Source organism: Monodon monoceros, unplaced genomic scaffold (genome assembly GCF_005190385.1).
Source record: "Monodon monoceros isolate NGI ecotype Baffin Bay Population unplaced genomic scaffold, NGI_Narwhal_1 Super_Scaffold_16, whole genome shotgun sequence".
NCBI classification, from domain to species: Eukaryota; Metazoa; Chordata; class Mammalia; order Artiodactyla; family Monodontidae; genus Monodon; species Monodon monoceros.
Window position 1 is genome coordinate 37965674 of NW_021703772.1, and position 22206 is coordinate 37987879.

The 22206-nt window shown below is 40.7% G+C and overlaps 1 protein-coding gene across 2 annotated transcripts in view; it reads left to right on the plus strand.

The window, feature by feature from the left end:
* Positions 1–22206, plus strand: part of ANKRD44 (ankyrin repeat domain 44) — a 325912-nt gene that overhangs the window by 155199 nt on the left and 148507 nt on the right. For both annotated transcript variants that reach the window (XM_029224527.1, XM_029224528.1), the window contains exon 3: positions 5079–5157. In XM_029224527.1, the coding sequence (XP_029080360.1) occupies positions 5079–5157 (79 nt within the window). The remainder of the gene's footprint in view (positions 1–5078; positions 5158–22206) is intronic.

Sequence of the window (22206 nt, forward strand, 5' to 3'; positions counted from 1 at the left end):
TTTCTTTTTTTAACTTTTGTTTTCATCTCTCTTAGACCAAAGCCTTACATGGTTTCTAGCATCATTTGTACTGCTTCCTGTAACTCTTCCTTCATACCTCTTCCCCCAAATTTTGTTCAGTTAAAAAAAGAGAAGGTCTTGTTTTCCCCCTTGGGCTTTGTCCTTCATGTTTAAATGATTTTAGACATTACTCATATCTCTGTCTGCTTCTTCTATAATATTATCTCAGGCTCTTGCTGGTTGTTATGCCTGCTAACCCTGGCTTATGGGAAATTAATTGTTTCTACGTGGGTCTGTGGTTTAGGCTGGTGAGCTCGTCTTCAGCGGAGGTTTAATATGTGGGAATCCTGGATTGCTTGGATTGAGGGCACGTCTGTCCAGATAGATTTTGTTTCTTCTTCTTGGCACCCTAGGGGTATCCTTGGCTTAGAACCAATTTTTATGCCGATTTTTTAGCTTGAAAGTTTCTAGACTACAATGGTATTGTGAATTCAAAACCCCAGACCACACGAGGGCAGACTCTGGGGACGTGGGTGCTCAGCGGGGACACTTTTGTTCTTCCACCAAGAATCTAGGCCAAGGCATCGCTTTGCCATCTGCCCATGGAGTGTCTGGCTTTTTCTCGAGCCCACCATTGTACTTCAAGGATCTTTCTTCAAGACCACTTCATGGGTCTTCCAGTTCCAGTTCTCTACCTCACCTCCCATCCCTGAGCAAGTGTTCAGTCCCAGGCTCCTGGGGTATGACTTCTCCCTGCAGGGTAATAAGCTCATGTGCTTCCAGCTTTGGTTCTCACTTTACTCTTCATTTCTGGCCCCAGACTATTACTTTAACTTACTGTAAGCTCATTTAAATGAATGTTTACTATATGTGTATCACATTTTCCCCAGAATCTCTTAGGGATTATAATTAATGGAAAGTTTTTTAGACTCTCAAGGCAACTTCTAAGATGATGTTCTTGCTTCCATTTTTATAAAGAAAACAGTTTTAGGTTGGTAGCCAACACACCTAATTCTTTGACATCAGTTTGCTGTGTTGGGCAAGTCATATAATCTAGGGGTCAGATTCCCTATCTTTTAAATAGTGGTAACAAGACTTAACAACACAGTTCTGAAAGGTGTGTCTCCTCTGATAGGGATATTATGAGATTTAAGTAATAGAAGACATGAAAAGACATTTTGAAAAAAAATTAAAAGCCCTGCATAAGTACCAGATAGGTTTTTTTTTTTTAACATCTTTATTGGAGTATAATTGCTTTACAACGGTCCCGCTTTATAACAAAGTGAATCAGCTATACATATACATGTATCCCCATATCCCCTCCCTCTTGTGTCTCCCTCCCACCCTCCCTATCCCACCCCTCTAGGTGGTCACAAAGCACCGAGCTGATCTCCCTGTCCTATGTGGCTGCTTCCCACTAGCGATCTATTTTACATTTGGTAGTGTATATATGTCCATGCCACTCTCTCACTTCGTCCCAGCTTACCCTTCCCCCTCCCCGTGTCCTCAAGTCCATTCTCTACATCTGCACCAGATAGGTTTTGTTTCTTCTTTTAGATGCCATAGGGGTATCATTGGCCTAGGACCTATTTTTACTAGTATTATTACTAGTATTCTGTTTTCCCCAGAGCCTTCCCCCTCCTTCTTCTACCATTGCATCTCCTACTCCATTTGTCTAGCTTATGGCAAGTAGAGTGGCCCTATACTTAGGCAGAGGATGAACTGCAGTTGGTGAAACCTGGCTGGTTTCACCTTATTGGGTATGGTGATGAATGTGGCTCTGTTATTCACCCCTCGACTCATGATCCTGTACATCACTCGGGTTCCTTGCTAGAGAGCAGGTGTTGGTCAGTAGTAGTAATGCATTGTTATTTTGGATAAGGTCTTAATAGCACATGAAATGATTTATATGATTCTGCTGCTTCAGCGAACCAAACAACTACTTCCTGAATACAGATCTTCTCTGCAGTTACCTGTCTATGGCTTGTCACTGAAGGAGAGTGTCAATTGGCATAGATGTTCAGGAAGCTACAGGAAACCTTTAAATGCATATTAACAGGAACACTGGGATTTACAATCAAGGAGTTTTTACAATATGATCTCATGTAACACACCCATTTTATAATATAAAAACTTCAGTTTGAACAAGTCGTGTCATAAAAGGGGCCGCAGAATGAGCAAAGCCAGTTGTATAATGATGGACCAACCAGATTTGGATATTGGTGTTTTCTTGGCTTTTATTTGAGGCCAAGTTCTCAAACAGAGCATTGACTTTGCTTCAGGTCAAATTAAAGTTATAATTTGCGTTGGGTTAGTCCTTGTTTAAATCACTTAGGTGAGGTTTAATTTTTGAACAAAACTCTGGAACCAGTTCAATTCACAAAAGAGCATATAATTATATAACTTTTATCCTAAGACCCAAGAGATACTTTTCAGTTGATATAATGAGGATTCAAAGAGAATATGAAGCTAAAAAGGAAAGTGCTTGTAGAAATATCAGTAGAAGAAATAGAAATAGAAGACATTTGTGGAAGTCTGGTCTCAGTTATTTGTATAGTTCATTGCACAAATTAATACACTTGATTCTCAAAGATGCAAACATGTTTTTAAATATTGAAACTTTATTTTCACAGGAAGGATGATATAGCAATAAGGGGGTTAACCATGGTTGTATATCTTACTGAATTTTCCAAGGCATACCATTATTTAATATGGAATAGTTAACATGACTGCCCTATTTCCTCTTATCTGTAGTGATTGCCTGCAGCATACATAGACAACATAAATTCCCAGCTAACTCAACCCCCCTCTTTTGATCCACTGAAAAGTTAGTTAATGCATTCATAAAACCTATTTACCAGACCTCCTAACAAATAGACGGGTCTGAAGATCAGTTCTTGTCATGTTCCCTGCCTGCCATCTGTTTTAGATATTAGTGAGTCATGAAATGCCTACAAGCTATGGTCTGAGAGAGACTGAGAGCAGAGGGCCTGAACTGTCTGCAAACAGAATAACAGAATCCTTAGGCTACAAAGACTGTTAGGTATGTTGTCTAATCAAGTGATGATAGGAATGAGGATTCAAATCAGTAGTGAATCCACGAATCTCGAAACTAAAATGCATGCTAGTTTCAGGAGAAACCTTTAAGATAGCATATAGGCTTTGGTTACTGTTGTTATGGGACAGTTGATGGAAGTTTGTGGAAGAGACCACACACATAGACTAGTTCAGTTTGGTCAGCTTATGCTGAGCACCTACTGTGCTGCTACTGTGGGGAGAGAGGGGAGTAAGACCTGTTCTTTACTCTATGAGAGTTCTCAGTCTTAGAGGGAAGATGTAACCAAACCAAACTTGGGTCTGCTCGCCTACGTGCAGTAAAGACCATCTACTGATACTGGGCTGTAGTGAAGGAAGGTGCAGCGTTTATCACAAGACCAAGCAAGGGGTACTTGCCTTAGCAAGGGGTGGCTAATGCTCAAAATGCCTGCACTCCTCAATGGCTTTCGGGGAAAGGTTTTTAAAGTCAGGGTGAGGGAGACGGTTTTGGGATGTGTGACCAGCTTGTGGACATTCTTCTGATTGGTTGGTGGTGAGGTAATTGGGAATCAACATCATCAACCTTCTGGTTCCAACTTATCTGGGGTCTACGTGCTTGTGGTCAGCATGCAGTTAACTTCTTCCTCTTGGTGGGGGTTTCAGTATCTGTAAAACAACTCAAGGATGTGGCTCAGGATATTTTCTATAGCACTTGAGGAGGAACTAAAGGTCCTAGACTTTGTTTAATGGCTAAACTATTATTATTTTCTCTTACTTTTCTTTGTTTCTTTCTTTCTCACTTCTTTGATTAAATTTATTCTTTGGAACTCGGGGAAGGCCTAGGAGGCTAAAGTTTTTCTACAAACAAGAGGCAGGTAGAGGACAGGGACGTGGGTCCTGTCCCAGGAAGGCCCCATAGGGTCCTGTTGGGTTACAGTATCGCACAACTATCTATGCTGTGACAATAATGGCTGCTACGGAGCACTTGCTGGGCATGCGCCAAGCCTCATGCCTGCCTAGGACTTATTTACTTACATTATCTTGAATGTTCTTATCAGTTCTCTAGGGAGATACTATCATCTCCAGTTTACAAATGGGAAAGCAGTATTTCTTCCCCTGCCTGTTAGCATGCTGCCTCTCAGCACAATATGTTAAATGCCTTGCCGAGGACCGAGGCTGGAATCTGACAGGCGAAGGTCTAATCTTGACTCTGCTATATACCTATGGGGTCTTGAGGACATTTCTTAATTTATTTGAGCCATAGTTTCTCATCTTTGAAACAGTAATATCTACCTCACCTCTCAGCTTCAAGGTCAACATCCTCTGAAAGGCCTTACTCAACCACTCTAAGGACTCTTTTTCCCATCTCCCCAGTCACTTGATCTCATTATCCTGTTTTTATTTTGTTATGGCCTTTATCACCATCTGAAAGGATCTCATGTGCCATTGGCTTACATGACTATTGTCGGCCTCCCCACATGATTGTGAGTTTCATGAAGCCAGGGACTGGGCCTGTCGTGGTCACCCTCCCTGTCCCCAGAATCTGGCTTCTGGCACCTAGTAGGCATTCAATAAGTACTACCTGAATGGGCGGTGGTCTAGGCAACAGTTGACGGAAAATGTCCTTGTGAACAATTCCACTAGGTTCTCTTAGAAAGAAAATAAATCATTGAAAGCTTTGAACTATGCTGTTAAGGTAGGTAGAAAGATTTGAATTTTTTTTTTTTTTAACCATACTGAAGGTTTAAAAATAAGTTGAATTTCATCATCCAGTGCATGGTGGTCCATCCTTGACCTGAACTGGGCTTCAATAAAAGGAGCAGGGAGGCAAATACGACACATAGACACAGAAATCAGGATCTTTCGTACACGTGACTGTGGGAGATGCTGAGAGAAATGTGTAACCAGAACTCACCTGAGTAGGTGTTTGGCCTTCACTCTCTGTCACAAGCATTAATCTCAGAGTGAGTGACATGTCGTACTCTAACTACAAAAGATACCTCCGGCTGCCACTGACTTGTTTATCTTTGCCATTGTTTCAGGATTCTGAGAAGCGAACCCCGCTTCACGTGGCTGCGTTTCTGGGAGATGCAGGTATCATTGAACTCCTGATTCTGTCAGGTAAATATCAGCTGTACTTAAAAGTCAATTGCAGATAAAAATTTAAATGACCAATTTACTGGATTGACTACTACAATGAACCCAAACAAAATTTCTTTACTGTGCTCGTGGAAGTTTATTTGATCATGGAGTTTATCAGTAGACAAGGGACAATGCAAGACCTTCTTCTTATTGAAAAATGACTTCTCCAGTGAAACTTTTATATTGCTTTGGAAGTCTGATTCCTGACTGTCTAACCAGGCCCAGTATTGTAAATGAATTCAGTACATTTGGATATCTTATAATTTTTTTTCATTGTAAAAAAACAAAGAACAAACAAGAAAGCTGTTTTCTTAAGGTCTACGTGAACACATGTAAATGTGTATGTGTATTTACATATATTTAAATTGCATTACAAAACAATACTATGTTTTGCTTATGGATACATTACTGTAATGATATAATCAAATAATAAAAATATGGAAGGAAAGGAAACATATCCATTTCTGGATAGTGGTTACCTCTGAGGAGAACAACTGAGTGAGAGATGTCTTCAGAGGAGGGTATGAAAGAGACTATAACTCTGTAAAATTTTTTATTTTTTAAAAATTGGAGTAAATATGGCCAACACATGTTAAATCAGATTTGTGTGTGTACTGGTCTTTGTGATATTATTCTCTTTATTTTTCGATGTATTTTAAATATTTCATCAGATTTTTTAAATGTCAGTGTTTTCATTTTTGGAAACCTGTATGCTTGGTACATCTAACCAAACAGGTTTCCAAAACCAGTATGTGCTTTCTCCCTTGAGTATTTGCTAGACAAATCCCCAGAATGAATCTGAGCACGTGCACGTGTCTCAGTGTGGATTGTATGCAGGCCAGCTGGCTTTCTTCCTCCTTCTTTTGGTTTGGGGAGATTCAAATCTGGAGGCAATGCCTCTTCCCACAGACTATGCAAAAGGCCTATAATAAGGTTTTACCTTTGTATGCAGTAGGGAAACTGTAGAATTCTAAAGTCATCTATGCAAAGGTAGGAACTGACATGGTATTCGAGCAGATGTGGAGAACATTATGAAAAAGAAGCAAGCATTGTGCTGTGATACACAAAGAAGACTCACATTGCCCTCATTTTTGTTGTGTTTGTGTCCTTGAGGTGGGTTTTCCCAGGAAACAAATATTTTGTGCCTTACAATGTTTGTGCCCTGTGCTCTTGACAATCTCGTGGAACTTAAGTTAGATTCCACGTAGTACTTCTGGTGCTCTTGAGAACAGGCCTTCATTCTGATAATTCTAAAGATGTTTCAGGGCTGTGTTCCAAACAGAACATGTACTGTTTGAGGCTGGCACAGTCTATGGCTAACAGCCAGCGCACACCTGGCTGGTCGCCCCAACAGTAGAAATTTGGCCCACGGAAAATTATAGGCAGAATTGGTGAGGGTGAAAAATAAAGAGTTTTGTGGTATGACACCTAATGGTCCCGACCCGCTGTACTCACCATCTAAATGTTGTATTAAGAGACAGATCTGGGTCTCAGAGGAATGTTTGATTCATGAATGTACAAATTCAAAACCTTGTTTTAGATCCCCAGCTTTGGTTTTTTGGTTTTTGGTTTGTTTCTCCACATTCGAAGGGGAAGGTTTTAATTCTTCAGCATGAAGGACCCATCTGTTTTTTTTTCAGGCATCTGGGGCCTGGTGATCAAGAAACTTGATTTCACCTCCCCTTCACGTGGGCATGGAGTACACCAGCTTCTTTTAAACGGGGCTTATTCAGTAGAGCCAGGAGAAACTGTTCTGTATATCTAGATCTGTACACCTGTTTTCTTAGCCCAGTCATCTAGGAAGAATCACTGGCTATTAATGTCTCTAGTATAATTTTGGGTGGCACATGCTATGGAATTTTTCCTACTTCCCTCATCAAATTAGGAAGACTAAGGGCATGGGAGAGCATTGGGAAAGTTCTTCAGAAATGTTATTCAGCTGTGGAAACTTAGGCGAATTCTTGGAATTCTCATGGTTTTAATTTCCCCAAAAGGTCCTTTATTCAATATGTATAAGAAATATCATTGCAAGAGCAATGATTTCATCTCTGAGCTTACATCTGGCAGCTGACCCTTTAGGGAATCCAACCAAACTGTTTTCCAATTTAATAATGAATGAGGTGCTAACAATTCCCACGTTGGACAAATCACTTGGCTTTGCCAGAATTGCCCATTACAGCTGTGTTCTGCATTGTTGTATTAACTTACAGAGCATAGTGTAACCCAAGCCCGCTGAATTCCTACTGACATTATCTCCCATTAGCCAGGCAGATGGAACCCTGAATACCTCTGAGCAGACAGCGAGGAATTTCAGGCCTTGCAGATTTCCTCTTCTTCTGTCAGTCCACATTCTGGCTTTGTTTTCCCCACCTGCTTCTAGCTTCTGTTTTGGAACTGGCCGAGTCAGGATTAAGGCAAATACAAGGTCAAGGGCTTGCTAAATCGTTTGCCTGGAGATGGATGAATGAGATCAATGTGAACCAATCAGTGACCAAGAGTTAAGAGCCTAGGCTTGAGATATAGAAAACAGAGCACACAGAGAAACAGCCACAGTAACGAGACCCTGTAGAGAAACTCTGGAGACACGCAAGAGAGTTCTGGGCTGAAGGAAGAAAACCAGAAGTACCCACCCTCTAAAATGGGAGTGTTTGTGAGGGTGTTTTTAATTTACTAATTAAAAATAGTAAATTTATTAGAACATAGGCCACCAAACAAGTGGTATTCCTGTAAAATTATTTCCTGTGATTGTTCAAAATGTGATTACTATTCCCAGTGCAAATTGCCTCCAGAGCTGGTAGCAGGTCATTCTTTTGATTATCTCACGCATAACAAATATTCATCCTTTGAGGTTGGATTTGGTATTTTTTTTGGTCTAGAGAAAGAGGGGTGATTAAATGAGTCAATGCTGATTTTGGCCTCCAATGTAGTGCAGTTATAAAGTAATGGGCCATTTGCTGATGGGTATATAAATTGGTTCCAAAGGCAGCTCCAAGGGGAGTTTTTAAAATGCTTTGGACAATGCTACATACATGGAATTATCATACACTGTTCCAAGGTCATTGCTTTGAAGGACAGTGCTCCTGGGCTGTAATAAGATTTGGTCTGTTTGTTTAAAAAAAAAAAATCAAAAGCAAGCTGATCTCACTGTATTATAATCATACTTCATATGATCTTTCTTTCATATTTCTTTTTCTTTTAAATTAATTTGTTTATCTATTTTTTTGGCTGTGTTGGGTCTTCGTTGCTGTGCGTGGGCTTTCTCTAGTTGTGGTGAGTGGGGCTACTCTTCTTTGTGGTGTGCGGGCTTCTCATTGTGGTGGCTTCTCTTTGTTGCAGAGCACGGGCTCTAGGTGCGTGGTCTTCGGTAGCTGTGGCACGTGAGCTCAGTAGTTGAGGCGCACAGGCTTAGTTGCTCCGCAGCATGTGGGATCTTCCCGGACCAGGGCTCAAACCTGTGTCCCCTGCATTGGCAGGTGGATTCTTAACCACTGCGCCACCAGGGAAGTCCCCATATTTATTTCTATAATTAAAAGCGAAACATTGGCTAAACCCTCCTTAAGAGTCAGTTGTTCTCTCTGACCTGTAAGAGTTTTAGTCATTTGGTCTACCTTTTTTCTTTATTCTACTTCTTCCTAGATGACAGGGCTAAGAGAACAGAAATATTGCCTCTGGAAGAGATGCCCAGAGTTCTCTTTACTCCTGATATCTATGAAAATAAAATCAGGTGTTAATAGGGATAAGATTAAAAAAAAGGTACTTAATTTGTAATTAGAGTTTATGCTTGATAACTTTTAGTTGTGTCTTTGTTTCTGCAGAACCAGCATAGCCTAGTGCTTTAAAAAAAAAAAATGATAAGCTTTAAAATGTCCTTGGGGGAAAAAGCATTTGCCTTTAAATCATGAGACATGCAGACTCTGTGTCCTTCAGTGCACAATGGTGCCTGACAGGCAGGTAAATAACATGAAGCTTCCTTTAGAAAAATCAGTTATAAATATTCAACTCGAAACCATCTGATGTCTCCCTCTGACATGTAAACAAGACTCAGACAGACGGAGGAAGAGGATGAGGAAGCCGGTCTCACGGGATGACACTGATGAAATACTGTGTCCCCATTCAGATAACTCTGCTTTTGTCCTAATAATTTTGTTGTTCTGGGAGAGGTTTCCTTGGCAGCTGCCTCTTCAACCTTTTGGAGGAGGATTAGTAGAGGAATGGAGGACTTAAATAGTAACTGAAAGAATCTACTTCCTAAATTTCTAATTATCTTTCAATTCCTCAAGTGACCCCAAAGCTGCATGAACGCAGTGCTGGTGTTTGTTACACGCGGGGCATGTGTTGCTGTATGCTGTGCAGCAAGCTCAGGGTCAAGGTGGAGGGATGAATCGGGAGATTGGGATTGACATATATACACTAATATGTGTAAAATAGATAACTAAGAACCTGCTGTATAAAAAATAAATTAAATTAAATTAAAAAAATAATGACAATACGATTGTATACATATAAATTATAAGAAAAACATAGTAGAAAAATAGGAGAAATAGGCAAAGAATATAAATAAATGGTTCTCAGAGAATGAATTATAAATGACCAGTAAACAAACATATTAGAAGATGCCCAACCTCACTGTTAAAACAGGAAACACAAAAATGTGAGACCATTTTTCTCCAATCAGATTTGCACTATTTTATTTTATTTCTTTATTTTTGGCTGCATTGGGTCTTCATTGCTGTGTGCGGGCTTTCTCTAGTTGCAGTGAGTCGGGGCTACTCTTCGTTGTGGTGCGTGGGCTTCTCATTGCGGTGGCTGCTCGTTGCAGAGCACAAGAGCTCTAGGTGCGCAGGCTTCAGTAGTTGTGGCACTCAGCCTCTAGAGCGTAGGTTCAGTAGTTGTGATACATGGGCTTAGTTGCTCCACGGCATGTGGGATCCTCCTGGACCAGGGCTCGAACCCGTGTCCCCTGCACTGTCAGGCGGATTCTTAACCACTGCGTCACCAGGGAAGTCCTGCAATATTTTAAATAACTGATAATATCAAGTGTTGATGAGAATGTGGGGAAATTAAGCAATCATACACTGTGAGTGTGTACCCTGACACAATCTGGAGGGTTCAGACTATGAAAACCAAAAGTGTGCATGACTGTTGACACAGAAAGTCCGTTTCTAATTATCTATCCTAGACAAATACTTGGACATTTGCGTAAGGAGTCATTTTCTGGATGTTCATAGCAGCATTGTTTGACTAGTGAAACACTGGAAACAATTGAAATACCCATCAATAGAGAGAATGTCTAAAAACATGTGTATTTATATGTTGGAATACATGTGGCAAATAAAGAGAATTGACTCATTCTCTAAGTTTCAACATAAACAGATATGAAAAATGTATTATTGAATGAAACAAGGAAATTCAGTGTTATTACAATATGACACATTAATGTAAAAGCATACTTATGAAATAGTGCTATAAATTTTTAAAAATTGTGTAATATTTTAAAAAACAAGAAGACTATTGTATTGGCCACTCAGCTTAATTCTCTGATTTTCTATGGGTACACATATTTGTATATGAAGACATAAAAGAAACTGGAAGCTCACCAACCAAATTCAGAGTAGTAGTTTTCTTCAGGGAGTGAAGAGAGTCCAGCATTGGGGATGATTCTCAAGGGGACTTTACGTAAATCTTTAACAATCTATCTTTTTTTTTTTTTTTTGCGGTACGCGGGCCTCTCACTGCTGTGGCCTCTCCCGTTGCGGAGCACAGGCTCCGGACGCACAGGCTCAGCGGCCATGGCTCACGGGCCCAGCCGCTCCGCGGCATGTGGGATCTTTCTGGACCGGGGCACGAACCTGTGTCCCCTGCATTGGCAGGCGGACTCTCAACCACTGCGCCACCAGGGAAGCCCAACAACCCATCTTTTAAAAGAAGAGTGCATTCATGTATTACTCATATGATCAAAACATGAAGTAAAATAGGTCTGCTGCTATTCATGGTGATAGGCACATTTTCATAGCTCTGGTTCAAGCCAGTTCAGTTGAGGAGACATTGCTGGATCTCTCTTTTAACCAGAAAGCATCCTTCATGTGGCAACTGTTAACTAAGGTCTGAGCTGGACTCAGAACTGTGTCAGTGGTAGATACCCCGGTCTCTATCCCTTAGTTCCCTGACTCTACTTCGATAATAGTTAGCAAGCAAGTATACAGTGTTTACCATGTGCCAGGAAGTGATCTCAGGGCTTTTGTGGTACATCCTTCTAGAATGTTTAGTGTTTTTACAAAAATGGGTTCATTCATTCATAGTGTTTTAGTACTTGCTTTTTGCGCACAACCATAGTTTGTGAACATCACTCCACATTATTAAGCATTCTTTTTTTTGAATTTTATTTTATTTTTTTATATAGCAGGTTCTTATCAGTTATCTATTTTATACATATTAGTGTATATATATCAATCCCAATCTCCCAATTCATCCCACCACCACCCCCCCCCCCGCAAACCAGCTCATCTGTACCATTTTTCTAGATTCCACATATATGCATTAATATACCATATTTGTTTTTCTCTTTCTGACTTACTTCACTCTGTATGACAGTCTCTAGATTCATCCACGTCTCTACAAATGACCCAATTTTGTTCCTTTTTATGGCTGAGTAATATTCCATTGTATATATGTACCACATCTTCTTTATCCATTCACCTGTCGATGGGCATTTAGGTTGCTTCCATGACCTGGCTATTGTAAATAGTGCTGCAGTGAACATTGGGGTGCATGTGTCTTTTTGAATTATGGTTTTCTCTGGGTATATGTCCAGTAGTGGGATTGCTGGGTCATATGGTAGTTCTAGTTTTAGTTTCTTAAGTAACTTCCATACTGTTCTCCATAGTGGCTGTATCAATTTACATTCCCACCAGCACTGCAAGAGGGTTCCCTTTTCTCCATACCCTCTCCAGCTTTTGTTGTTTGTAGATTTTCTGATGATGCCCATTCTAACTGGTGTGAGGTGATACCTCATTGTAGTTTTGATTTGCATTTCTCTAATAATTATTGATGTTGAGCAGCTTTTCATGTGCTTCTTGGCCATCTGTATGTCTTTTTTTTAAAATTTTTATTTTAACATCTTTATTGGAGTATAATTGCTTTACAATGGTATGTTAGTTTCAGCCTCACAACAAAATGAATCAGTTATATATATACATATGTTCCCATATCTCTTCCCGCTTGCGTCTCCCTCCCTCCCACCCTCCCTATCCCACCCCTCCAGGCGGTCACAAAGCACCGAGCTGATCTCCCTGTGCTATGCGGCTGCTTCCCACTAGCTATCTACCTTACGTTTGGTAGTGTATATATGTCCATGCCTCTCTCTCGCTTTGTCACAGTTTACCCTTCCCCCTTCCCATAGCCTCAAGTCCATTCTCTAGTAAGTCTGTGTCTTTATTCCTGTTTCACCCCTAGGTTTTTCATGACATTTTTTTTTCTTAAATTCCATATATATGTGTTAGCATACAGTATTTGTCTCTCTCTTTCTGACTTACTTCACTCTGTATGACAGACTCTAGGTCTAACCACCTCATTACAAATAGCTCAATTTCGTTTCTTTTTATGGCTGAGTAATATTCCATTGCATATATGTGCCACATCTTCTTTACCCATTCATCCGATGATGGACACTTAGGTTGTTTCCATCTCTGGGCTATTGTAAATAGAGCTGCAATGAACATTTTGGTACATGACTCTTTTTGAATTATGGTTTTCTCAGGGTATATGCCCAGTAGTGGGATTGCTGGGTCATATGGTAGTTCTATTTGTAGTTTTTTAAGGAACCTCCATACTGTTCTCCACAGTGCCTGTATCAATTTACATTCCCACCAACAGTGTAAGAGGGTTCCGTTTTCTCCACACCCTCTCCAGCATTTATTGTTTGTAAATTTTTTGATGATGGCCATTCTGACTGGTGTGAGGTGATACCTCATTGTAGTTTTGATTTGCATTTCTCTAATGATTAGTGATGTTGAGCATTCTTTCATGTGTTTGTTGGCAGTCTGTATATCTTCTTTGGAGAAATGTCTATTTAGGTCTTCTGCCCATTTTTGGATTGGGTTGTTTGTTTTTTTGTTATTAAGCTGCATGAGCTGCTTATAAATTTTGGAGATTAATCCTTTGTCAGTTGCTTCATTTGCAAATATTTTCTCCCATTCTGAGGGTTGTCTTTTGGTCTGCTTTATGGTTTCCTTTGCTGTGCAAAAGCTTTGAAGTTTCATTAGGTCCCATTTGTTTATTTTTGTTTTTATTTCCATTTCTCTAGGAGCTGGGTCAAAAAGGACCTTGCTGTGATTTATGTCATAGAGTGTCCTGCCTATGTTTTCCTCTAAGAGTTTGATAGTTTCTGGCCTTACATTTATGTCTTTAATCCATTTTGAGCTTATTTTTGTGTATGGTGTTAGGGAGTGATCTAATCTCATACTTTTACATGTAGCTGTCCAGTTTTCCCAGCACCACTTATTGAAGAGGCTGTCCTTTCTCCACTGTACATTCCTGCCTCCTTTATCAAAGATAAGGTGACCATATGTGCGTGGGTTTATCTCTGGACTTTCTATCCTGTTCCATTGATCTATATTTCTGTTTTTGTGCCAGTATCATACTGTCTTGATTACTGTAGCTTTGTAGTATAGTCTGAAGTCAGGGAGCCTGATTCCTCCAGCTCTGTTTTTCGTTCTCAAGATTGCTTTGGCTATTTGGGGTCTTTTGTGTTTCCATACAAATTGTGAAATTTTTTGTTCCAGTTCTGTGAAAAATGCCAGTGGTAGTTTGATAGGGATTGCATTGAATCTGTAGATTGCTTTGGGTAGTAGAGTCATTTTCACAATGTTGATTCTTCCAATCCAAGAACATGGTATATCTCTCCATCTATTTGTATCATCTTTAATTTCTTTCATCAGTGTCTTATAATTTTCTGCATACAGGTCTTTTGTCTCCTTAGGTAGGTTTATTCCTAGATATTTTATTCTTTTTGCTGCAATGGTAAATGGGAGTGTTTTCTTGATTTCACTTTCAGAGTTTTCATCCTTAGTGTATAGGAATGCCAGAGATTTCTGTGCATTAATTTTGTTTCCTGCTACTTTACCAAATTCATTGATTAGCTCTAGTAGTTTTGTGGTAGCATCTTTAGGATTCTCTATGTATAGTATCATGTCATCTGCAAAGAGTGACAGCTTTACTTCTTCTTTTCCGATTTGGATTCCTTTTATTTCCTTTTCTTCTCTGATTGCTGTGGCTAAAACTTCCAAAACTGTGTTGAATAAGAGTGGTGAGAGTGGGCCACCTTGTCTTGTTCCTGATCTTAGTGGAAATGCCTTCAGTTTTTCACCACTGAGGATGATGTTGGCTGTGGGTTTGTCATATATGGCCTTTATTATGTTGAGGAAAGTTCCCTCTATACCTGCTTTCTGCAGGGTTTTTATCATAAATGGGTGTTGAATTTTGTCAGAAGCTTTCTCTGCATCTATTGAGATGATCATATGGTTTTTCTCCTTCAATTTGTTAATATGGTGTATCACGTTGATTGATTTGCGTATATTGAAGAATCCTTGCATTCCTGGAATAAACCCCACTTGATCATGGTGTATGATCCGTTTAATCTGCTGTTGGATTCTGTTTGCTAGTATTTTGTTGAGGATTTTTGCATCTATGTTCATCAGTGATATTGGCCTGTAGTTTTCTTTCTTTGTGACATCCTTGTCTGGTTTTGGTATCAGGGTGATGGTGGCCTCGTAGAATGAATTTGGGAGTGTTCCTCCCTCTGCTATATTTTGGAAGAGTTTGAGAAGGATAGGGGTTAGCTCTTCTCTAAATGTTTGATAGAATTCGCCTGTGAAGCCATCTGGTCCTGGGCTTTTGCTTGTTGGAAGATTTTTAATCACAGTTTCAATTTCAGTGCTTGTGATTGGTCTGTTCATATTTTCTATTTCTTCCTGATTCACTCTTGGCAGGTTGTGCATTTCTAAGAATTTGTCCATTTCTTCCAGGTTGTCCATTTTATTGGCATAGAGTTGCTTGTAGTAACCTCTAATGATCTTTTGTATTTCTGCAGTGTCAGTTGTTACTTCTCCTTTTTCATTTCTAATTCTATTGATTTGAGTCTTCTCCCTTTTTTTCTTGATGAGTCTGGCTAATGGTTTATCAATTTTGTTTATCCTTTCAAAGAACCAGCTTTTAGTTTTATTGATCTTTGCTATCGTTTCCTTCATTTCTTTTTCATTTATTTCTGATCTGATTTTTATGATTTCTTTCCTTCTGCTAACTTCGGGATTTTTTTGTTCTTCTTTCTCTAATTGCTTTAGGTGCAAGGTTAGGTTGTTTATTCGAGATGTTTCCTGTTTCTTAAGGTAGGATTGTATTGCTATAAACTTCCCTCTTAGAACTGCTTTTGCTGCATCCCATAGATTTTGAGTTGTCGTGTCTCCATTGTCATTTGTTTCTAGGTATTTTTTGACTTCCTCTTTGATTTCTTCAGTGATCACTTCTTATTAAGTAGTGTATTGCTTAGCCTCCATGTGTTTGTATTTTTTACAGATCTTTTCCTGTAATTGATATCTAGTCTCATAGCGTTGTGGTCAGAAAAGATACTTGATACAATTTCAATTTTCTTAAATTTACCAAGGCTTGATTTGTGACCCAAGATATGATCTATCCTGGAGAACGTTCCATGAGCACTTGAGAAAAATGTGTATTCTGTTGTTTTTGGATGGAATGTCCTATAAATATCAATTAAGTCCATCTTGTTTAGTGTATCATTTAAAGCTTGTGTTTCCTTATTTATTTTCATTTTGGATGATCTGTCCATTGGTGAAAGTGGGGTGTTAAAGTCCCCTACTATGAATGTGTTACTGTCGATTTCCCCTTTTATGGCTGTTAGTATTTGCCTTATGTATTGAGGTGCTCCTATGTTGGGTGCATAAATATTTACAATTGTTATATCTTCTTCTTGGATCAATCCCTTGATCATTATGTAGTGTCCTTCTTTGTCTCTTCTAATAGTCTTTATTTTAAAGTCTATTTTGTCTGATATGAGAATTGCTACTCCAGCTTTCTTTTGACTTCCACTTGCATGAAATACCTTTTTCCATCCCCTTACTTTCAGTCTGTATGTGTCTCTAGGTCTGAAGTGGGTCTCTTGTAGACAGCAAATATATGCGTCTTGTTTTTGTATCCATTCAGGCAATCTGTGTCTTTTGGTGGGAGCATTTAGTCCATTTACATTTAAGGTAATTATCGATATGTGTGTTCCCATTCCCATTTTCTTAATTGTTTTGGGTTCGTTATTGTAGGTCTTTTCCTTCTTTTGTGTTTCTTGCCTAGAGAAGTTCCTTTAGCAGTTGTTGTAGAGCTGGTTTGGTGGTGCTGAACTCTCGCAGCTTTTGCTTGTCTGTAAAGGTTTTAATTTTTCCATCAAATCTGAATGAGATCTTTGCTGGGTAGAGTAATCTTGGTTGCAGGTTTTTCTCCTTCAACACTTTCAATATGTCCTGCCACTCCCTTCTGGCTTGCAGAGTTTCTGCTGAAAGATCAGCTGTTAACCTTATGGGGATTCCCTTGTGTGTTATTTGTTGTTTTTCCCCTGCTGCTTTTAATATGCTTTCTTTGTATTTAATTTTTGACAGTTTGATTAATATGTGTCTTGGCGTATTTCTCCTTGGATTTATCCTGTATGGGACTCTCTGTGCTTCCTGGACTTGATTAACTATTTCCTTTCCCATATTAGGGAAGTTTTCAACTATAATCTCTTCAAATATTTTCTCAGTTCCTTTCTTTTTCTCTTCTTCTTCTGGAACCCCTATAATTCGAATGTTGGTGCGTTTAATGTTGTCCCAGATGTCTCTGAGACTGTCCTCAGTTCTTTTCATTCTTTTTTCTTTATTCTGCTCTGCATTAGTTATTTCCACTATTTTATCTTCCAGGTCACTTATCCGTTCTTCTGCCTCAGTTATTCTCCTATTGATCCCATCTAGAGTATTTTTAATTTCATTTATTGTGTTGTTCATCATTGTTTGTTTCATCTTTAGTTCTTCTAGGTCCTTGTTAACTGTTTCTTGCATTTTGTCTATTCTATTTCCAAGATTTTGGATCATCTTTACTATCATTATTCTGAATTCTTTTTCAGGTAGACTGCGTATTTCCTCTTCATTTGTTAGGTCTGGTGGGTTTTTATCTTGCTCCTTCATCTGCTATGTGTTTTTCTGTCTTTTCATTTTGCTTATTTTACTGTGTTTGGGGTCTCCTTTTTGCAGGCTGAAGGTTTGTAGTTCCTGTTGTTTTTGGTGTCTGTCCCCAGTGGCTAAGGTTGGTTCAGTGGGTTGTGTAGGCTTCCTGGTGGAGGGGACTAGTGCCTGTGTTCTGGTGGATGAGGCTGGATCTTGTCTTTCTGGTGGGCAGGTCCACGTCTGGTGGTGTGTTTTGGGGTGTCTGTAGACTTATTATGATTTTGGGCAGCCTCTCTGCTAATGGATGGGGTTGTGTTCCTGTCTTGCTAGTTGTTTGGCATAGGATGTCCAGCACTGTAGCTTGCTGGCCGTTGAGTGAAGCTGGGTGCTGGCGTTGAGATGGAGATCTCTGGGAGATTTTCGCCATTTGATATTATGTGGAGCTGGGAGGTCTCTTGTGGACCAGTGTCCTGAAGTTGGCTCTCCCACCTCAGAGGCACAGCAGTAACTCCTGGCTGCAGCACCAAGAGCCTTTCATCCACACGGCTCCTTAATTTGGGATGATTCGTTGTCTATTCATGTATTCCACAGATGCAGGGTACATCAAGTTGATTGTGGAGCTTTAATCCGCTGCTTCTGAGGCTGCTGGGAGAGATTTCCCTTTCTCTTCTTTGTTCTCACAGCTCCCAGGGGCTCAGCTTTGGATGTGGCCCCGCCTGTGCGTGTAGGTCGCCAGAGGGCGTCTGTTCTTTGCTCAGACAGGACGGGGTTAAAGGAGCCGCTGATTCGGAGGCTCTGGCTCATTCAGGCCTGGGGTAGGGAGGGTCACGGAGTGCGGGGTGGGCCTGTGGCGGCAGAGGCCAGCGTGATGTTGCCAGCCTGAGGCGCACCGTGCGTTCTCCCGGGGGAGTTGTCCCTGGGTCCCGGGACCCTGGCAGTGGCGGGCTGCACAGGCTCCCCGGAAGGGGGGTGTGGATAGTGACCTGTGTTCTCACACAGGCTTCTTGGTGGCGGCAGCAGCGGCCTTAGCGTCTCATGTCTGTCTCTGGGGCCCGCACTTTTAGCCGCGGCTCGCGCCCGTCTCTGGAGCTCCCTTAAGCAGCATTCTTAATCCCCTCTCCTTGCGCACCAGGAAACAAAGAGGGAAGAAAAAGTCTCTTGCCTCTTCGGCAGGTCCAGACTTTTCCCCGGACTCTCTCCCGGCTAGCCGCGGTGCACTAACGCCCTGCAGGCTGTGTTCACGCCGCCAACCCCAGTCCTCTCCCGGCGCTCCGACCGAAGCCGGAGCCTCAGCTCCCAGCCCCACCCGCCTCGGCGGGCGAGCAGACAAGCCTCTCGGCTGGTGAGTGCCGGTCGGCCCCGATCCTCTGCGCTGGAATCTCCCCGCTTTGCCCTCCGCACCCCTGTTGCTGTGCTCTCCTCCGCGGCTCTGAAGCTCCCCCACTCCGCCACCCGCAGTCTCCGCCCGCGAAGGGGCTTCCTAGTGTGTGGACACTTTTCCTCCTTCACAGCTCCCTCCTGCTGGTGCAGGACCCGTCCCTATCCTTTTGTCTCTGTTTATTTTTTTCTTTTGCCCTAACCAGGTACGTGGGAGGTTCCTTGCCTTTTGGGAGGTCTGAGGTCTTCTGCCAGCGTTCAGTAGGTGCTCCGTAGGAGTTGTTCCATGCGTAGATGTATTTCTGGTGTATCTGTGGGGAGGAAGGTGATCTCCGCGTCTTACTCTTCCGCCATCTTCCCGGAAGTGTTCTATTAAGCATTCTGAAAAAGCATCGCAGCTACGTCATGTGGCTGTATGGTAACTTATTTAACCAACCCTTTGTCTAATGCCAAAGTTGTTTCCAGTATTTTACTTTTATGACTCACCTTTCTTAAAGCATCCTTAAAAGATTAGTCTTAACATTTACCTAAAGTTATTTCCTTACGATAGAGCATTCTAATACACACATACAAAGACAAAAATAGGTTGTGTATATGAGAGAGAGAAGGAGGAGGGAGGAGAAAGAGAGGAGGATGGAAGGTAAGAGTTTTGGTTTTTTTGTTTAACATCTTTATTGGAGTATAATTGCTTTACAGTGTTGTTAGTTTCTGCTGTATAACAAAGTGAATCAGCTATATGCATACGTATATCCCCATATCCCCTCCCTCTTGCGTCTCCCTCCCACCCTCCCTATCCCACCCCTCTAGGTGGTCACAAAGCACCGAGCTGATCTCCCTGTGCCATGCAGCTGGGAAGGTAAGATTTGAACCTGCAGTGGCAAAAGCAGGTACACACAGGTCAGGCATGTACTACACACGTCCTCTGCCCTTGTCAGTATGCTGGTGGTTTGGCTGGTGAGGGAGCTACTGAGATGAGATGCTTAGATTCAAAATGTGGTGATAAAATGGCATGTGGAAAGACAGCAAAAGATTCGCTAAGATTCTAGAGCCCTTGCACTTTTGGGTAGGCACAAACTTACTTTTTATTTATTTATTTATTTTTATACAGCAGGTTCTTATTAGATAATATCTCTTTTATACATATTACTCTATACATGTCAATCCCAATCTTCCAATTCATCCCACCACCACCCTCCCCTGTCCCCGCTTTCCCCCCTTGGTGTCCATACATTTGTTCTCTACATCTGTGTCTCTATTTCTGCCTTGCAAACCAGTTCATCTGTACCATTTTTCTAGTTTCCACATATATGCGTTAATATACCTTATTTGTTTTTCTCTTTCTGACTTACTTCACTCTGTATGACAGTCTCTAGGTCCATCTACGTCTCTACAAATGACCCAGTTTTGTGCCTTTTTATGGCTGAGTAATATTCCATTGTATATATGTACCACATATTCTTTATCCATTCATCTGTCGATGGGCATTTAGGTTGCTTCCATGACCTGGCTATTGTAAATAGTGCTGCAGGGAACATTGGGGTGCATGTGTGTTTTTGAATTATGGTTTTCTCTGGGTATATGCCCAGTAGTGGGATTGCTGGGTCATATAGTAATTCTATTTTTAGTTTTTTAAGGAACCTCCATACTGTTCTCCATAGTGGCTGTATCAATTTACATTCCCACCAACAGTGCAAGAGGGTTCCCTTTTCTCCACACCCTCTCTAGCATTTGTTGTTTGTAGATTTTCTGATGATGCCCATTCTAACCGGTGTGAGGTGATACCTCATTGCAGTTTTGATTTGCATTTCTCTAATAATTATTGATGTTGAGCAGCTTTTCATGTGCCTCTTGGCCATCTGTATGTCTTCTTTGGAGAGATGTCTATTTAGGTCTTCTGCCCATTTTTTTTGTTTTGTTTTTTTTGCAGTATGCAGGCTTCTCACTGTTGTGGCTTCTCCTATTGCGGAGCACAGGCTCTGGATGCGCAGGCTCAACGGCCATGGCTCACGGGCCTAGCCACTCCGTGGCATGTGGGACCTTCCCGGACCGGGGCGCGAACCCATGTCCCCTGCATCAGCAGGCAGACTCTCAACCACTGCGCCACCAGGGAAGCCCTGTTGGAAGATTTTTAATCACAGTTTCAATTTCATTACTTTTGATTGGTCTGTTCATATTTTCTGTTCCTTCCTGGTTCAGTCTCAGAAGGTTATACCTTTCTAAGCATTTGTCCATTTCTTCCAGGTTGTTCATTTTATTGGCATAGAGTTGCTTGTAGTAGTCTGTCATGATGCTTTGTATTTCTGCGGTGTCCATTGTAACTTTTCTTTTCTAATTTTATTGATTTGAGTCCTCTCCCTCTTTTTCTTGATGAGTCTGGCTAATGGTTTATCAATTTTGTTTACCTTCTCAAAAAACCACCTTCTGGTTTTGTTGATCTTTGCTATTGTTTTCTTTGTTTCTATTTTATTTATTTCTACTCTAATCTTTATGATTTCTTTCCTTCTACTAACTTTGGGTTTTGTTTGTTCTTCTTTCTCTAGTTCCTTTAGGTGTGAGGTTAGATTGTTTATTTGAAGTGTTTCTTGTTTCTTGAGGTAGGATTATATTGCTCTAAACTTCCCGCTTAGAACTGCTTTTGCTGCATACCTTAGGTTTTGGATTATCATGTTTTCATTGTCTTTTGTCTCTAGGTATTTTTTGATTTCCTCTTTGATTTCTTCAGTGATCTCTTGGTTATTTAGTAACGTATTGTTTAGCCTCCATGTGTTTGTGTTTTTTATGTTTTTTTCCCTGTAATTTATTTCTCACTTCATAGCGTTGTGGTCAGAAAAGATGCTTGATATGATTTCAATTTTCTTAAATTTATCAAGGCTTGATTTGTGACCCAAGATGTGATCTGTCCTGGAGTATGTTCCATGTGCACTTGAGAAGAAAGTGTAATCTGTGGTTTTTGCATGGAATGTCCTATAAATATCAATTAAATCTGTCTGGTTTGTTGTGTCACTTAAAGCTTGTGTTTCCTTATTAATTTTCTGTCTGGATGGTCTGTCCATTGGTGTAAGTGAGGTGTTAAAGTCCCCCATTATTTTTGTGTTACTGCCGACTTCCTCTTTTGTAGCTGTTAGCATTTGCCTTATGTATTGAGGTGCTCCTATGTTGGGTGTATATATATTTATAATCGTTATATCTTCTTCTTGGGTTGATCCCTTGATCATTATGTAGTGTCCTTCCTTGTCTCTTAGAACATTCTTTATTTTAAAGTCTATTTTATCTGATATGAGTATTGCTACTCCAGCTTTCTTTTGACTTCCACTTGCATGAAATATGTTTTTCTATCCTGTCACTTTCAGTCTGTATGTGCCCCTAGGTCTGAAGTGGGTCCCTTGTAGACAGCATATAGATGGGTCTTGTTTTTGTATCCATTCAGTGAGCCTGTGTCTTTTGGTTGGAGCAT